Consider the following 18,574-nt stretch of genomic DNA (forward strand, 5'->3'; position numbering starts at 1 on the left):
TGGGGGGGGAATTATTAATAAACTTCATTCAGTGTTCAGGAAGAAACTATACAGAGGAATTTTGTCTTGATTTTTTGGATGTTGTTACACAGAGGGATATGAAGAGAAAAGTAGAAATTAAATCTTACCTACATAATGTTCTAAATCGGATTCTTCTGTTAATAAAAAGGGATCTGCAGTAGCAGTCACACCAACCAATGATGGTGGAAAAGAGTACAATGATAACAGTTGGCACCAAATAATTGCTACAAGAATTCAAGCACTGGGAAACATCACAGTAGATGGGCAGTACACAGGTAATCAATCCAAATTTGCATGATTATTTTGGTATTTCTCGGGTTGCTGCTCACTTGCTTAATTTTCTAGTACTTTTGGTCATCCACAGAACAAACAAAAAATAACTCTTATGGCAAAATCGCTACTCTTTTGTCAGTGCATCTAAAATGAAGAGTTTTTGTGCTTGTGATCTTTTAATTGTGTTGATGTTCCTTTTTAAGTTATCGTTGTAATTAGTTCCAGGATATGTATGCACAGGAAAATATTGGGATGTGTGTTACATCAGCATCTCTTCTAACCAATGTCAATATTCTGTTGAGATGAAAGTCTCGTGTTCAGTGTTTTCAGCAGAATTATGACCTATTTTGTTTAGGTTCATCCTCGGCCACTAGTGGCAGTACCATTATTGGAGAGAACACTGGAGTTTTTGTTGGAGGACTTCCACAGGGTTATGCTATTGTAAGAAGGGATGAAGGTGAGTGCAATTGCAGTTTGTATTACGTAGTGTACATGGAATCCTAGGCAGGGGCACTGTCTTAACTGCCTTTGTAGTATTGACATTGTGCATACTGTGTCCCTGGCACAATCATTCACCTAATTGTTTTGATCAAAATTAAGCCTGCACAGTTTATTTTTTGGGAAAAAAATATCTTTATAGCTGAATTTCATCTGCACTAATTTACTGTTGCATCTAATAACATCAGTGCATGTTTTATTAAGTTTACATACAGAATTATAAATCTGGAAGCAATTTGTTATGTAGGCAAATGGATGTGTTCTATGTTCTAGATTCCTAAGTTATTTTCAAAAAAGGCATAAAAAATTGTTTTTAATAGCTTAAGGACAAGCTGGATTGAGAAATAGAACATACTGGCCTTTTTTTGGACCGAAGTAGGATCCTTTAGGGATTGTTGCATTGATCATTCTATATTCTTCTGCTGTATTTCTGTGGAGCTCGATCATAGCTGGCTTTCACAGAATCAACAGACATACTCCCTCACATGTAAACTTGTTCTGTATGCCAGCAGTGTATTCTATCCAGGACGTCTGTCTACGGAAAAAAAACAAGATACAATCAGCTGTCCTCAGTGAATTCATATTAATATTTATGTTTTTTCATATAAATCTGAAAATTAAATTGTTTCTTAAGTTTACATTCCTACCATTGATACGTATGTGGAATTTATTTGATGACTTGCATTGCAGTACATTTCAATAACTTTTTCTTTCCCTTCTTTATTTTACTAAAACCGGAAGGTTGTGCATGAGCTTTTCTAAACACTGGTTCATAAAATTATGTAGGAGTATCTTCCTAAAAAATTTCAGCTAAATAGTGAAAATGAGATTAACTATAAATAACACTTAAGAAGGAGGCTATCTGCATTTCCAGCTTTATATGTTTTTTTTTCCTCTGGTAAAGAAAAAGAGACAGAAGTGTAATGAATGATTAGTATTTATTTTATCCAAGTGAGGAAAGAAAGACATCCTAATGGAGCATCAGCTGAAATCTTTGCAGTGCTGCTTTGCTCTTTTTAGCTAATGCATGCCTTTCTTCATAATAATTGTTTTGTTTAGAGAGGATAAACATAAAATCTTTCCTTGGAATCATCATTAATTAGATATATGTTGTCAAGCTGAAGGTACCTCTACATAGTATCTGAAGTTCAACATTTTCTAGCTACGTGATAGTAGCTGCTATCATTAGTGACTAGACTAGAGTCATGAAGTTAGCTTAGTGACAAATTTATGAAGTTAGAGATAATAGTTATCAATTCATACATGCACATATATGATAAGGAGAGTATGTACAAAACGTGAATTTATCCCTATGCTTATTTGCAGCTGATTGGCTTTAATAAATTGTTTTTCTTTTCTGCAGGGATGAAGACAGTAATCCAGAAAGGATTTGTGGGGTGTCTCAGTGACCTGTTTTTGAAAAAAATGTATACTCCATATGAGTACTGGGAATCTTTGAACTGGCAGAATGCAGAAGAGCAAAACAATGTCTATCATATTTGGGAGGGATGCCCCATTGTCCTCTCAGAAGGAGCACATTTTCTTGGCAAAGGTAGTTTGCCATATTCTGTAATAGCCAGATATGTTTTTGAGATCTAAACGACATGCATATCGAAAGTATTACAGTGACGTGATTTTCAAAGCAGTGTTATTTATATAGGATTGTTTTGAATGCGCTAAAATTAATTTTACAAAATACTTTGCTGCCTGGAATAGGAATTGCTTTCATAGAGATTGTGCTGCACTAACAGTGGTTATATTTACTGTGCATGTTAAAGATCATTTTTGAAGAGACACAGGTGTCCGTATTCCCTCAAACACCCCGGATCACATTTTTGTAGCAAAATCTTAGGATATTGTGCTAGTTTCATTTGTTACATTACACTGTGGAGAACTGTCCTTTTCATAAAGCTAAATTGTAAATGTATAAATGTTAGTCTAAACATTTGTCTTGAAAGCTCTGAGTTCTTCATGTCAAAGTAGAAGGTAGCATCTATATTTCTGTTGTTGATTTCTTGATTCTATCATTAAAATTTTTGATTAAATTATTTATGTATTTACTTTCTTTCAAGGTTTCCTGGAATTGTATTCAGGTGTTTTTAGTGGTGGACAGGAATTTGAGATCTCCTTCAAATTCAGAACAGATCAACTGAATGGATTGCTTTTGTTTGTTTACAATAAGGATGGTCCAGATTTTCTTGCAGTAAGTTTACAAATCAGTACTAATGACTATATTCAAGTGTGATAGTTGAGTTTGCTTACTAAGATATAATGATTAAAGAAATTCCAAAGAGTTAATTTTGTTTTGCTTATTTTCAAATGCTGCATACAGAAATGTGTAAGGAGAGTAAAAAGCCTCCAACGGGTGCTCAAGAAAAGTTATTTTATATCATAAGAAAGGTATCAATATACAAAAAAGCAAAATTATTCTCTTTGTTGGACTAGAAGTGACTATGAAATAATATAAAATATTATACTATGAAATAATATAAAAGACTAGTATTAAAAAAAGTTGTTTCACCTCTGGTTCATTTGATTTACAAGATTTATTCATTTTGATTCTAAATGTAAGTCAGTGTTCACAGTACTGTTGAGGAAGTTGCACAAGTCCTTTACTAAACAAATCTTGGAGAGATGCTCATGAGCTTTTGTTTTGGTATCTGTTAAAAACGACTTTTATATTTGGGATTTTGGTTAAGGTTGAATGTAATTTTTAGTTTTTCAAACTCTTTGTACTAGTTACATAGTGCTGAGTTTTTACACTTTTCTCCTTCCAGTGGTTTTGAATGTAATGAGGCCATGGTCACCATTGCATAGCGAGTTTCCTGTAGTTACTACTTGCACCAAAATTACAGAGGATTGCATTGAAAGTAGTATCTCTTCTTAGTTGTTCCAAGAAGCAAACATTTATATTGAGATATTTTTGAATCTGTTGGTACTCTTTATAACCTGATCTGCCCATTCCATTTTTATCTGTTTATTTATTACTTTGCAGCTGTTCTGCTAATGGCTTGTAATGTCAAAGCCTGTTTTATGGCATGGCTTTATATCTAATGTGTGCTTTCTTTTAAACTTCTGACATAAAGCAACTAAATATATTTTCATCCTTTTCAGGTCAGCTATAACTTACTCTGTATTTATTTTTTATATTACTATTCTAGCAGATTTTTTTTCTACCTTTTGAATTCTCCTAGAACTGGCTGCTTCCTCTTTTCCAAGCAGCCTTAGTTCAGAAATAATAATAAGTTCCAGTAGCAAGTTATGCTAATTACGTGTTATGGCTCAAGTTTGGTCATCAAGTAGTAACTGAGATTGTGGGATTTTAACATAAGATGTTATATATACTAATGTCCTACTCTGGACAGGGATGTGTGGATGTAATTTACAGAACAGAAGCACTGTGGACAAGTATGGGTCTGGTGATTCTTGTGCCATGTTTTCATTTCTCTTGCTCTTTGGAAGGATGACAGAAATATGAGAAAACTTATGGCTGTAAAGGAGAAAAGGGACTTAGTAAATTGAAAGTGCAATGAAAAGCACAAAGTAAGCAAAACAATTTTCATCTCTACACATGCCTCCACATTTTTACCATTTATATATTTATATTATTTTTAGCACTAAAAATTGTGGTTTGTTTTTACAGCTCTTTTTCTAACCCAAATATTTTGTTTTTTTTAATCCGACTTTATAACTGACTGTGATATCTCCGTAGTTTTAAGATGTGGAACTTTAGAATGGATGAGTGCATGCTTTTCCAATCCTTGCAGCATCGTGTCCTGCACATACATAATGATGACAGAAGGCTTTTCCATACACTTGAGCTCACAAAAAAGGTTAATAGAAAGTGAAAATGAGGTGTGTAGCATGTTGTGCATGAGCTATGATGTCTTTGTTAGGAGCTTTGGTCAGAATATGCTTGCACTACAAAACAGATTAGAAGCCATACATATTTAGCTCACCTATCCTGAGCACAATGTATGATGGTATTCCCTGACCCATTCCTTTGCATAGATCACACTTCTCTTGCTAGTTTTATAGTTTTGGAATGACACATGGCTGGCCTGCTACCAAACAACCAAAGAGTCTGTCTTGTCTTCTGGCCAAGACAAAATTATGTCTTAGAAAAGTGCTTTGTGTAAAGGTCATTTCTTTCATGAGTTTCAAGCCCCGAGATAATTAACTGAAGCTAGAATGGTCAATCTGTTTCTCTTTGGATGCAGACAGAATAGTTTTGAGTAAATGGTGACCAGAAAAACTAGTATGAATCACTGGCTCTTGCTCTAGCAAATCTCCTTGTAAATTTATGTGGCTGAAAGAAGGTCCTGTGGCTACTGATAGTTTGAACCACTGACTTTGATGCCGACCAATTCAACAGTGGATAAATGCTAAGCACTTCCAACCTTATGTGTAACAGTGGCACCAGCTTGCAGAGCTTTGGTACTCATTAAGCTGATTCTGAAATCAAGAGCCAATTTGCTTCTACAAAGCAACTGAGAGAGAAACCCTGAGTGAAGTTTTTCAAAATAATTGCTCTTAAAAAACAACGCAAAGTGGAATAGTAAGTGTCTAACATGAGAGTTACCTGTGATGCGCAGTCCATAGCTTCTCCGATTCTACTGCCTGTTCCAATCTTTGACTGTCTATTAAGGAAAAGAAATTATAATCTTGATATGTAACTCTAATTTTTCTTGTTACATCTTGTCTGTTGACTTCTCATTATTTTGGTATATACTTCTGAGAAGAATCTGGGTCTGTCTTCTCTATACCCTCCCACAAGATAGTTAAATAAAGGTGAAAGTTCTCCTACCGCCTACTCTTAAGACTGAAATAAGTTCACTTCTCTCAGCTTGTCCTCACATATCAGGTATTCCAACCCTGAGAACCTGGTGCTCCTTTACTCAATTCAGTCCAATGTTAGTACTTTTTTAGTATTTGAATGTCCACAGCTAGATACAGTACTCCAGGTATGGTTTCACATGTCATGAATAGGAAGGAAGACTCATCTCCTTGGACCCACTGTCCACCATTTTTCTGAGGCAGTACAGTGCATTGTTGGTCTGTGAATTCATCTGGTGTTTTTCTGAACCTTTGCTCAGTAGCAGAAAGAAGGCCCTGTAAGTGCCAGATGTATCCAGGATTTTGCATTTTTATCTTCATGGTGCAGAAATCTCAAACTGAACAGTGATCCTCTCTCTCTAGCTGTGCCCAAGTATTCTAAATGTCAATCCAGATCATCACAAAAAGCACAGGCATCATTCTCTGCCTGCTTTAAGTCTGTGCCAGGATGAGTCAATTGGAAGACAGGATGTGCTGAGCAGCTGACCCTATGTTAAATGCCATGTCATCTCTCCACCAGCCAGGTCTAGCAGACTTGCTGGTGCATTGCTCTAGTCATGCAGCTGAAATACTTTCTTTCCGACACCACTGTGTGATCTGTGTTAAAACTCATCAGTGAAGAGAAATGGTGAACTTGCTCAATGGACTGCTCTTACAATTTGTAGTCATCAGCACTGATGCAACAATCTATCCTTAACCTGTGTTTTAGAGCCCTTTTCTTTGAAGGGCTATAAACTCATGGAAGCAGGAAAAGCTGTGGCCCCAACCAAATAAATAAACAAGGGAGCAAGCAGTCAGTGCTCACTTTAAAGCAGGATCTGTATTGCCAATGGCATGTCAAGTACTGACTTCTTTCTTACACTATGTTCCTTGTTAAGAAAATACAATCTGATTATGAATACTGCAGTATTAATATTATCAGTAACCTAAATATGTCAGTTTGTCAATACTGGTGCTAAGCATTTATATTAAATTTGTAGGGTTTTTTTTTTTTACTTAATAAGATTTTAGTGTGAAAAAAAGAAATGCATTTTTTTGTGAGCTTATCCGTATTTTTCAACCACAAGTTCATCATCTTTGTGTTTAATGCTTTGTACCTTCCAGTTGACAGTCTCACACCACTTGCATTCTAACCAGTTTGGATAAATATTCCCTACAGTAAAACATTTGGAAACTTCTGCTGTGATAATTTAAGTAGAATGCTTTTCTATTAGAAAAGTGGCATATCAATCTCAAAAAAGCACATACAAAAACAGTTATTTTCTTAAAATATTTAGAAGAATGAGGATGAAATACAGAATCAGTGTATGCTGGAGAAATTGGAAATTGAGTTCACCGCCCAATTAAAAGAGCTTAATCAGATCTGACATTTCATTTCATTATTATCTTGTTACATTCTTCCAAAAAAAAAAATATGAATTGATGGATAAAATACTGTTTTCTCATTCTCAAAAAATAAAAAGCAAACTCGTCCTGATTCTTCTTTTTATCTTTTCCCTGAGTCCCAAAATCAGTTGTCAAAAAATCAGAATGTGTTCCAACATTCAGAATTAACTGCAAATTAGCATGGTTTATGTGAGCAATTTTATTGTAATTTCCACTTTCCTGAAGATATTAAAATATCTTTATCCTTTTTTTACTTGATTTTTTTTTTATATCTCCAAAGTGCTCATCTTTTATTTCTCTGTATGTGGTGCTGTCTTCAGAATCTCTTTTTCTGTTTTAAAATATATAGATTGAACTGAAAAGCGGAATACTAAACGTCTTGCTGAAAACTGGCATATTCTTTACCCAAGTGGATCTCTGGTTAGGACTGTCTTATTGTGATGGAAATTGGAAGAAAGTAACCGTGAACAAGGAGGGTTCTGTAGTTTCAGCAAGTGTGAATGAGCTGAGAGAGCAGACACTGGAACCCAACGTTCAGCAACTGAAAGTAAACTCTCCGGTCTACATAGGAGGAGTCCCATCGGAGATTCAGAATGTCTATAAAGAGCTGGGGTCGGAACAAGGTAAGGTGACAACTCAGAGTTTGTCACATTTCTCAGGAACTTTTGTCCCATGCACTGTTGTTGGTGGGTCTTCTGCTGCCCAGAGCTTAAATTTTTGAATATGTAACATTTATCAAGTTTAGCAGATAATTTACTATGTCCTCCCATTCACTGTTACTTTAATTGTCAATTATTCATACCCGTTCAGCTTTACTTTACTCTTAATCCCTTTGTAATGCTATAAATTCCTTCCAAGCTACTGATAAGTGAAGCAATCCAGCTGGATGAAACTGGAGAGTGGCAAAATAGGATGCCCAATCAGAAAGAAGAGATCAGACTTTCCTCAGAGAAAACCTGTTCAGATCAGCTTGTTTCTCTTGATCATTTTGTCGAGTTAGCTTCAGATCTGTAATGGAACACAGTGGAATACAGTACAAATATCTTAAACCACTGTAGTGTAGCTGAGTATTGGCATGGGTTGCCAGAGTTGAAGGCTGATCAGTCCTTACGCAGGCAGTAGTTGATTATGGTCTAAAAAAAATCACTAAGTATAAAATCCTGAATTAGGATTTCAGCTATGTTATCTGGTGATGCTTTTTTGCATTACCGGGAGCAAGAGAAATATTTGCTGGGTCCTTTTCGTCCTAAGATAGGTCAAATTTCTAGGAAAGTAAGTCAAAAGAGGGAAGTATTAGGTGCAGCTTGCTGCTAATAGCCTGTGCCTAAGGTTTGACTGTTTGAGATGTACTCCAAAAAGTGTCTTAAAATTAGCCCTCTTTATTTTGGGGATCTGGATTTTTCTTACTTATGGTGGTATTCATCAGTCATACTGTATTTTTCAGATGTGATGGCCAACTAAGTAGCAATCAGTAAGTGATCAGTAGGGAATCAAGTGAGTGAGTCTACTTGTGCTTGCACTGAAAACACCGATTCATGTAAAGTCTGCAGATCCGCATTGCGGCCTTGTGGATTCACAGCTACAGATGGGTTGAATCAAATCAAAGCACTAATGTTCACAGCTCAAAAATATTATTTTAAGTATCACTCCAGCAGTGGATATCATATATATTTTATAGTCTTCCATCAGGTTCTATATGGGTAATTTTTATGGCTCAAAAGAACTAGCCAGTCATCTCCTGTCAGCATTGCCTTGTAGCAGATGGTATGGGCTCGTCAGTGGATGCATTCTCAGCTCCTGCAGCAAAGGGAGCTGTGATCTAGGGCAAAATAGTCTGAAGTGAATGTCTGAAGTGCGTATTCAAGCATATCAATAAACATTACTTTTTTTTTCACAAAGGCTGCTCACCATACTCTGAAATAAAATGGCAGAAATGAATATTTGTATTTAGAACTTCTGATGGCAAAAAAATTTTTGTGTTCCTGAATGTAGGTTTAGATGAGCAAAGCATCCACATATTAAGATCTTGGCTTAAGTGAATATTCTTAACTTATGTCTGACCCTGTCATGCTCTCAAATGTAGCCTGTCAGTTTCTATCACTGTGACCAATCAGAATGATATTGGTAATGAGAAGATCAGGCAAAAAAGGAGGTAATGTTGAAACAGGACACAGCTCCATAGGATGTTAGGGCAGACAGCTGAGAAAGTAGCAACACCTGTGTTTTGGTTTCCTCAAGTGTTACAAGGTTGTTTTAATTATAATCTGTAGAAAGTATGCTTTCAACACTACATATTCAAGAGGAGCTGGCAAGAAAGTCTCTGAGAATTAGTACTGACTTACTTTGCAGCTACTTAAGCACAAATAAACATTACTTGAAGTCAGTCTGAAGTTCTCAAATAGTGAGGACTCAAAAGAAAATGAAAGTAATGGATTAAAATATGTTGTATAGCACAGATCGCAAACGCAAATTAAGCAATTGCTCGTTTTGCCTACTAATTAAGATGCTTCTGCAGACTGGTATTAATTATTTGCTCTACCACAAAATGTTTAGAAACTGAGTAAATTCCTGTGGAATTGAAGTTGGCTTTAACAAAGATGTGTGCAATATAAAGAGCAATTTTTCATAGTTCCTAACGTAGTGAAGAGATCATTTGTTTTAGAGGATTGTTCAAAATCAGTATCCACCTTTCTTTTTCAGTATCCCTTTCTTTTTCAGGAACTATCTATGAATACTGAATTCTAATTTAGGTTGTTAAAGACGATTGTTCTTATCTGCCATCTTTCAGAAATAAAGGCGGTAGAAGTACATAATGTGTAACAGTATATAAAAATATAATGCTTTCATAAAGCTAAAACAAGAGCACTAATCTCTGTAAGACTCATTTTCAATTTCAAGTTAAATCTTAGGTGAATTGCAGTCTTCAGTTTGGTTACTGTTTTCTTTGGTTTTACTTTAGCTACCAAACAATGAACTTTAGCCAGATCTGAGGCCGTTCCAAAAGTAACATCCTCTTTTTATTTCCTTATAAACTGCAGCAACTATGAAGAGCGCAATAACTATTTGAAAGAGAAAATTTGCAGCTATAATGCACTGTGTTTCAACATAGTCACCACCATGAGCAATGTATTTTCACCAGCAGTGAACAAGAGTTTGCATGTTTTGCTCGTAAAAAGCTGCATCAGCAGAGGTGACCCGCTGTTGCTGTCACCACTGCTGAAACACATCACCCACTAGCTCACTGTGCTTACATCCATTGTTTGGTCTCCATAAATGTTCAACAAGCATCAACAAATGTCAGTGGGTGTAATTTTTTTTCACATGAAGGAGTTTAATTCCATACCTTTGATTCATATGTGCTTCCATGTCAGATGCCATTTTGTCAGAGTGCCCCTCTGCTGCCATCTGTCGTACAGTAACAAAATGTAATTAAATAATGGTGGGAAAGTTCAACATCTACTGCCATACCATTGGCATTTGCCCCTGATGTCATGAGCCAACATCATAAACTAGGAGACATTTCTTTCAAATCAGCCTCTTATTTTGCATCAATATATTAATTTCTGTGTAAATTAAATCATAGAAGTATGAAGAAATTGGAAGAAGTACACTCTGAGATTTTCCAATTTTGTTATTGCAAATAACTAGGTTAGCGTATTTGTAATGTTGCTGACAATGTCACATGCACACACAAATATATGCATATACACACACATATATAAATAAATAGTTACTTATATTTTTCCTGTCCATGAGTTGTTTAGGGTTATGTTTTCAGAATATGTTTGCAAACAGTATACCAGATTTAGACCTAATTGGATTTATCTTTATCATTTCCTGAGTATACTTTTCATCTACATATTCTTCTCAATTTATCAAGAAATTATTGTCAAGCAATGGAAAGCCAGTTTTCAAAATCAGAATCACTTTTACAGTGATAATTTTAAAGGAAGAAGAGGCAGAGCAGAAAACAAATACTTTCTTGTAGAGTAGAATTGATAACAATGAAAATACAGATCTGTAAGGCAGGAATTCAACACTAGAATGTCAGGAATTTTTACCACCATCATATCTTGAAAGAAGAGACAGTTTTCTCACATTGTAAGTTAACATTTTTCTATTATTGTCTTTACTGTTGAAAATATAGTTTCAAAAGGAATGAAAGTGATTCTTAAGTAATGACTGAGGCTCTTTATGTGATACTAATCCCTTACTGTTTGCTAGGTTTCGGTGGTTGCATGAAGGATGTTAAATTTACACGAGGTGCTGTCGTTAACTTGGCATCTGTGTCCAGCAGTGCTGTCAGAGTCAATCTGGATGGATGCCTATCAACTGACAGTGCTGTTAACTGCAGGGGAAATGACTCCATCCTAGTATACCGAGGAAAAGAGCAGAGTGTTTATGAGAATGGTCTACAACCATTTACAGGTAACACATTGGTTCCTTAAATGAAATATATCATTTTTATTTCCTTCTGTATTAATGTGTTACCGTGTTCAGTCTTTGTTCTTTTTTTCCTCCCCTCTTTTGCGTCTCTGTGGTCTTTGAAGAATACCTTTATAGGGTGGTTGCCTCAAATGAAGGAGGATCAGTATCTAGTGTATGGACACGTGCTCGTACAAGAGAATCAGGTAAATATAGCTTTAAGGCTTGCTTATGTCCATTTTTCTTGTGCTATCTAATATTAGGTTGGAGAAAAGCACATCACAAGTATTTTAACAGTCTAAGTCATGTAGTATTTCTAAAGGTACCAAAAGTCTTTGATGCTTTGAATAGTAGCAGATTATTGGAACATGTTTAAGCAGATACTTTCCACATATAATTCAAAGTATTTTCCAAATATATATTTTATTATGCTATTGTTTGAGAGCAAGGAAATAAACGACGTTAACAGAATAAGAACAGCCACGTATCTAGGCATGTTGATGTGTGCGCATCCAAATTCACATTTACAGGAGTCTGCTAGAGTAAGTAACTGTATTTTCCCACATATGACTGAGTGATACTAAATCAAGTGCAGAGGAGGGAGATACTGGAGAATAGCAGGAGCATGCTATGGAAGATGCAGAGCCATATAACTGTGAGATCAGAATCTAGTGCAAGCTTTTTTATTTTTGTTTTCTGCACATGCTGCTCAGTGCTGCTGAATAATGTAGATGGGGGAAGGATTCTTTTTACAAGTAATGTGCAGATTGTGAATATTTAACAGGAAAGCATGTGGCTTGTGAAGAAGGTTTCAAAGGAACATAATATCTGCTGAACATTAGAGATCATATTTTTCTTATATTCATGAGGAAAACTTTCTGCTCAGTGCTTTTATAAACTTACTTCGGCCAACAAGTTTTTGAAGAATTAGTCCTGCTATTTTTTTACTGAACACTTTGTCTTCCATAAATGGAAGGCTAACTGCATTCTTTCAATGCAGATAATTATTTTAGTGAAAGATATTCAATATAAGATCTTAAAAAAAATGATACAATATGTATGTGAATATTTGACTTGTTAATACACTCTTACGTCAACTTAGGGTCATAATTTTTTGTACTACCCAGAAGAGAGAAGGTATGTATATATTTTCATATCAACTGTCTGACAGAAGTAAGCTTTCCCATAAATTTGTTTGCAAGCTGACCACAACATTGAACAGCTATATGATCCCTAGGGCTGGAGAATAATTGCACTACTTAATTATTTTTGAGTTGGTTTTGTTTTGTCCCTTCTGAGAAGACCATCTGCTATAGAATACTTTACCTTGCCCTGTGATACACTCCAGGACTAATAAAATCAATGCTGTGGTAACGGAGGCTTTCCTAGAGAATCACATTTTTTATACAAGAATCACAAGTTCCAAGTATTTTCAGAGTTTGCACTGCAGTACTCTTTTTATTGGAAAAAAAAAAAAAAACGAACAAACAAAACACAACCACAACTAAACCAAGTCTCTATAGATATTTAATGAAACTTCTATAAAAATTCTATAAAAAGTCGTTATTTGATGGTGAGAAAAGCAAATGATCATCAGCAGGGCTAGGGAGTCCACATGCATTTACAGCAAACTCATCATCCATCATCCTGCCATTGTGTTCCTTGGGCCTTTCCTCTGCATCCCTTGTGCAGTCATCTGTGATGAAGTTGTTACTGGACAGACCTTTACCTGATATAGAAATATATAATAAACAGTAAAAGGTTAAGGGAAATGTGATTTTTTTTTCTTTTGAATTAGCTACTCTATACATATTTGAGCTTAGCTTTTCAGTTCTTCTAAGCATCTCCGTTTTTCTTTTTTCAATTTTTCTTTTCCTTTTCTAATCCCCATCCCCCCCAATACAAAATCAGAGATTTTTACTCTCAGGTAGTTATCTGGCATATCAGAGATATGAAAATAATTTAATAAGCTTAATTTTTTGAAGCATTTTGTTAACAAGAATGTACATTTTTTAGAAATGTTTCATATTTTTGGCAGTCTGTGGTTTAGATATCCAACAGATAAATGTCAAACCCTTCTCTGCTGCAGTCTCTTGCATCATTCAGTTGCTTGATTATAGTGCCCAAACTTGCTCACTACATACAGTCCACCTCCTCTTTTTGAGTGATGCTTAAATACGTTTGATACATTAAATGTTTTCAGAAAACCTCAACAAGATGAGAAGGAATGTTATGTAGATGGAGTTTTGATGGTTTTGAAATATAGCTTAAACTGAACAGCTCAAGATGTGCAGTCATATTAAATCAGTGCTGAAAAGTTACAACTCTAATAAATTGTATTTATGCTAATGGTTGAGTCTGATTTACTGCAGCCATTAAAAGTGAAGAATAGGGGCAATAGTCTCCTTAGAACTGCCATTTTCTCTATTTTCTATTTTATCCTTCCACAGTTCCACAAAATGTGCCAACTCCCTCAAGAGTTCACAGTATAAATGGTTACAGCATTGAGGTCACCTGGGACAAACCTGCTGGGGTCATAGGTGTAATTGAGAAGTACATTTTGAAAGCATATGAAGAGGATGGTCCCAGTGTACCCATCACTATTGCTGAGCTTGCTGACACTAGTATGCTCACAGGTAAATGTTGTTAAGTACCATTTTCTAGGTGTATCTAATAACATGGCATGTTTATACCTCCTTTTGATGAACTATAAAGTATTGTCTATTTTCATGTATAAAGAGCATATCTACTTGCTCCAAAAGTAATGTCTTCTATTTATTTCCTTGGAAACTGACATACAAAGAGCACAATAGCACTGTTTGATAGAGCAAACTCTCAGATACAAAACGTTGTTTGTCCATGCAAGTCCCCACCATAAGCTGTGCGTTTTCACCAGCAATAAGGACCTGCATGCTGCAATTGTAAAAATCTGCACCCAGTGGAGGTGACCACTGCTGAAATGCAACACTCACCATCTCACTGTGCTCACATTCGCTGTTTAGTCTCCATAAACGTACAGCAAGTGTTGGTATTTTTTTTTTTTTCACATGGAGGAATTCAGTGACATCCCTTTTCTTCATATGCATTTCCATGTCAAACGCCATTTCTTCAGACTGCCCTTATGCTGCCATCTGTCACACAGCAACTACTTCTAATGGAGTATTGATGGGAATGTTCAACCTTTATGCCATACCACCAACATCTGCCACTGACGTTGTGGGCCAACATAATAAAATAGGAGGCATAACTTTCAGAGAAGCCCTTGCAATACTGTCAGTGCCAACATATATGCAATGTATTGACTTCAAAGAGCAGTAGAAATTAAAATGCATCTAAATACTAAAAACAAGTTCTATTTAGACTAAAGTCTTACTTTCTTATTTACTCTTATTTTCATTGTATATTTATTCATTGCCTAAAATTAATTATTTAATTCATAAAAATAAAAAGCTCCGGTGACATAATGCTCAAAGCTAGTGCCTTGATAAGTCTTGACTTCAGGCAATATAAAAGTTGCTGGAAATGCCTTAACCTTTCAGTAGTACATTACTGCTGTTTTCCTGAAACCTGAGAAATACATGTTCAGTGTTTTTACATAAATATGTATGTTCTGTGTTGTTTTCTGCTGTAATGTAGATATAAATTTTCAAAGCTAACATGCATGTATTTTTTCTTCAGTTGGAATGTTCTTGACTATTTGTTAATAATGTGCCTGGAACACATAAATTGCATTGGTTTTTCATTATTACTGTGATTTGTTTGATGAACTTTTTGTTTGAATACTCTTTAACTATGTGGAAATGCAATATAATACATTAATAGAAATTCGAGACCATATGTTAGTGTATGTTCAATTACAACAGCTAATGTTCAGAACTTAAGTTTAGCTTAATTCTTACTGGTATTATGCCATGATTCTACGTTAAAGTTATGAAAAAGTCTACACTGTACTAGATAGGGAAGAGGTATACACATGCAGCTTTCAGGAGGAGAGAGATAAGTCATTTCTTTGTATTATATAGGATATTAAATAGATCCTTCTCTTTTTTTCTTTTTTGTCCTTTATAGCAGGTAGGTGCTGAGTAATGCAAAATTAAGTGACCCTAAGAATTTAAAAATGACTCTGTTAAACCATTGTCCTCTCTGATAATGTCAGATTGTAGATTTTTGGGAATGTGACATAAAGTGAGTCTTCCTGTTAATATAACTTCAGTTGGTAGTTTGTCTAATTCCTCATCTAGAAGTTGCATCTTCACCACTGTGCATAGTGGCAGTATTATCTTTCTTTTCTTAACCATTTATGGTTTTGCTTCTCGTGACTTGCTATGGCAGAAAGTTTTCAGATTCAGTTTTGTCTATGTGAAAGGAGTACTTCCTTTTGTTATTTATAACTGCTGCCTGATATTTTAGAAATGTATTTCTGGGTTTCAATGTTGTATGAAATATGTAATTCAGACTCTCATGCTGAGGTCAGAACTGAGACAAGTGGAAAACTATTTCTGTTAAATCACTGCTCCTGATAGACATGGTTTTGCCTTTAGCCCATTTATTTCAGTGCAGGCTACACAGAGAGATTAGTTTGTGGGCATTAAAAAATGGCTACCCTCAAACTTGATAGATAATGGGGAAAATAAGAAATCTCAAGTGATGAATTAACAGTATTTTTTGAAACCCGGACAGTTTGCCTCCAAGAGCAGATTCATGACGTGTAGATGATGAGCATATAAATTCATTTAAATACAAGCTGAGGGCTATCAAAAGGATGTTTGAGCACGTGTTGGAAAATGTTTACTTAAGCATTCTAGACTCATGTGCTGCTGGACATAACCTGGAAGGCAACTGTATAGTAACAAAGGGTGGTGGTGGGACAGTAAAGACTGCTTCTTTTCATGTGTCATAAATGTGGCAATTGCAGTTTTACTGCTAGTAACATAGGATAAGATATGGCATATGGCCAGAAACATAATCACTATATGTTGATGTACCACAAGCTCCTGCAAAATTTAATTTTCAAAGACGTGTGTTTGATCTGTGAGTTTTATATATAAATTTAAGAGGAAATGAGAAGTAAAAAATCAACATGATCTTTGGCTGGAGTATTAAAAATGTCAAGAGTTTTCTCTCATTATAATTCTATTATAGTAGTCATAATTCTCCTATTTTCTTAATTTTCCTCTTTTATTCTCTTATTAATTGTGCTGCATTCATCATGGATAGACCACTGTTAATAAGCTTCACTTTTTGTTTTGAGGAAGTCTTGGGCAGTTTGGTTTTTAAACTAAAAAAACAAGCTGTACTTGGAGAGTATTATGCCATCGTGCCTCAAAACTAATTTTGTACATATTTAAGAGTATTGGCAGTACAGGAGGAGATGGAAAGAGCTGGAAACAAACAATTGCTACCCTTACACTTATATTGTAGCCTGCTGGATAATCAGCATTTGGAAAATAATACAAATCCTAGAAAACATTCGCAGTCATCAAGAGCTGCTAGACTGGTCAGAACGGTAAATGTTGTAATGTGATTTTGTTACCTGGTGGTTGGAATCTCTGACATATTGTACTGCACTACAGGAGAGTTCTGCAGTGCTAGGAGTTAAAGAAAAAATTACTAAATGCTTAATCATAGAATGGTTTTGATTGTTTTACGATAATCTACTTCCAACCCCCTGCTACAGGCAGGGACACCTCCCTCTAGACTAGGTTGCTCCCAGCCCCGTCCAGCCAAGACTTGAATACTTCCAGGGAGGAGACATTTATAACCTCACTGGGCAACCTGTTCCAGTATCTCACCACTCTGACAGTAAAGTATTCCGTCCTAATATCTAGTCTACATCTAGCCCTCCTTCAGGTACTAGAAGGCTGCTAAAACGTCCCCCTAGAACCTAATCTTCTCCAGGCTGAGGAGACCCAGCTCCATCAGCCTGTCTTCGTAGGGGAGGTGCTCCAGACTTCTGATCATCTTTGTGGCCCTCCTCTGGACCCACTCCAACAACTTGATGTCCTTGTGTTGGGGTCTCCAGAATTAAACGCGGTACAGTACAGAAGACAGAAGATATTGAACAGCAGCAGCCCCCGTATCCATCCATGGGAAGCACATCTGATTTGCCTTCAACTGGATTTTATGCCACTGATTATAACTTTCTTGGTCCAGCTATCAGCCAGCTTTCAATTCACTTCACTGTCCACTTATCTGTACTTTGTCAGTTTGTCTGTGAGGGTGCTATGGGAGACAGCGTCAAAATCTATACTAAGGTCAAGATAACATCTATTTCTATCTCTGCATTTATGAAGCTTTTCATCTTATTATAGAAGTCTATCACGTTGTCATATCAGTTAGGAAAATCTAAATCAAAGTGAACTCTGTACTGATTCAGTGGTAATTTCATCTTCCTTTTCATGTGATCCCTTATATCACTGGCTCCCAATATAGCTGGCTGCAGGTTGCCTTCTGTGCTTAGGCAGAGAAGATTGTTTTCAAAAGTTGATTTAAACGTATAGTTTTGTGAGATAGTTACTAACTGGCTGCAGCTGTGGGAAGGTTTAGAGTGTTCAGTCACTTTCCCATGGGTGTCTCATTACATCTAGAAGAGAATGAAGAGGGGATTATTGCTTAGCCTTAAGGCTTGTCTGGTGTGTCTTACAAGTTTTACCATCAGAAAATTAATCCAGCAAGGTGATCATTTCTCATCCTTATCAATTAATGCTCAAAATACACACAAACACCCTGCTGTGTGACACAGAAAATCGCTCATGAGAAATAACTCTAAGCTTCTCTTTGTGTTCTTCTTGACTGTCAGTGTTTACATTAGCATTCTCACATACTCTATCGTGTGCCATACCTTCTGTTTTCACAAAGGGTTCCTAGTTTAGACCCAGTATTCAGATAGAAATTGACATTTGCCTTTACCTGTCCCAGCAAAGATACCTCTATTGTCAAGCACTTAAGAGAAATACATTTTATAATTCAAACTGAATACATTTTATAATTCAAAATCATAGCATTCAGGAGATACACAAATCTCTAAGTTTTGCCAATTCCCAATTACAGGCAATGAAGAACAGTAGTGAAAACTGCAAATGGTAAGATATTCAGCAAAAGAATTCACAGACATTTTGTATTTCCATTAGCTTCT

At 35.8% G+C, this 18,574-nt stretch overlaps 1 protein-coding gene across 1 annotated transcript in view; it reads left to right on the forward strand.

Moving 5' to 3' along the window:
• USH2A (usherin) overlaps window positions 1–18,574 on the forward strand; it is a 395,196-nt gene that overhangs the window by 153,058 nt on the left and 223,564 nt on the right. The window contains 8 exon segments of the mRNA XM_019612664.2: window positions 170–296; window positions 650–751; window positions 2,156–2,344; window positions 2,865–2,995; window positions 7,364–7,637; window positions 11,239–11,442; window positions 11,565–11,645; window positions 13,890–14,075. Coding sequence (XP_019468209.1) covers window positions 170–296; window positions 650–751; window positions 2,156–2,344; window positions 2,865–2,995; window positions 7,364–7,637; window positions 11,239–11,442; window positions 11,565–11,645; window positions 13,890–14,075 — 1,294 coding nt within the window.

This window comes from Meleagris gallopavo, chromosome 2 (assembly GCF_000146605.3).
Source record: "Meleagris gallopavo isolate NT-WF06-2002-E0010 breed Aviagen turkey brand Nicholas breeding stock chromosome 2, Turkey_5.1, whole genome shotgun sequence".
Lineage (NCBI taxonomy): Eukaryota > Metazoa > Chordata > Aves > Galliformes > Phasianidae > Meleagris > Meleagris gallopavo.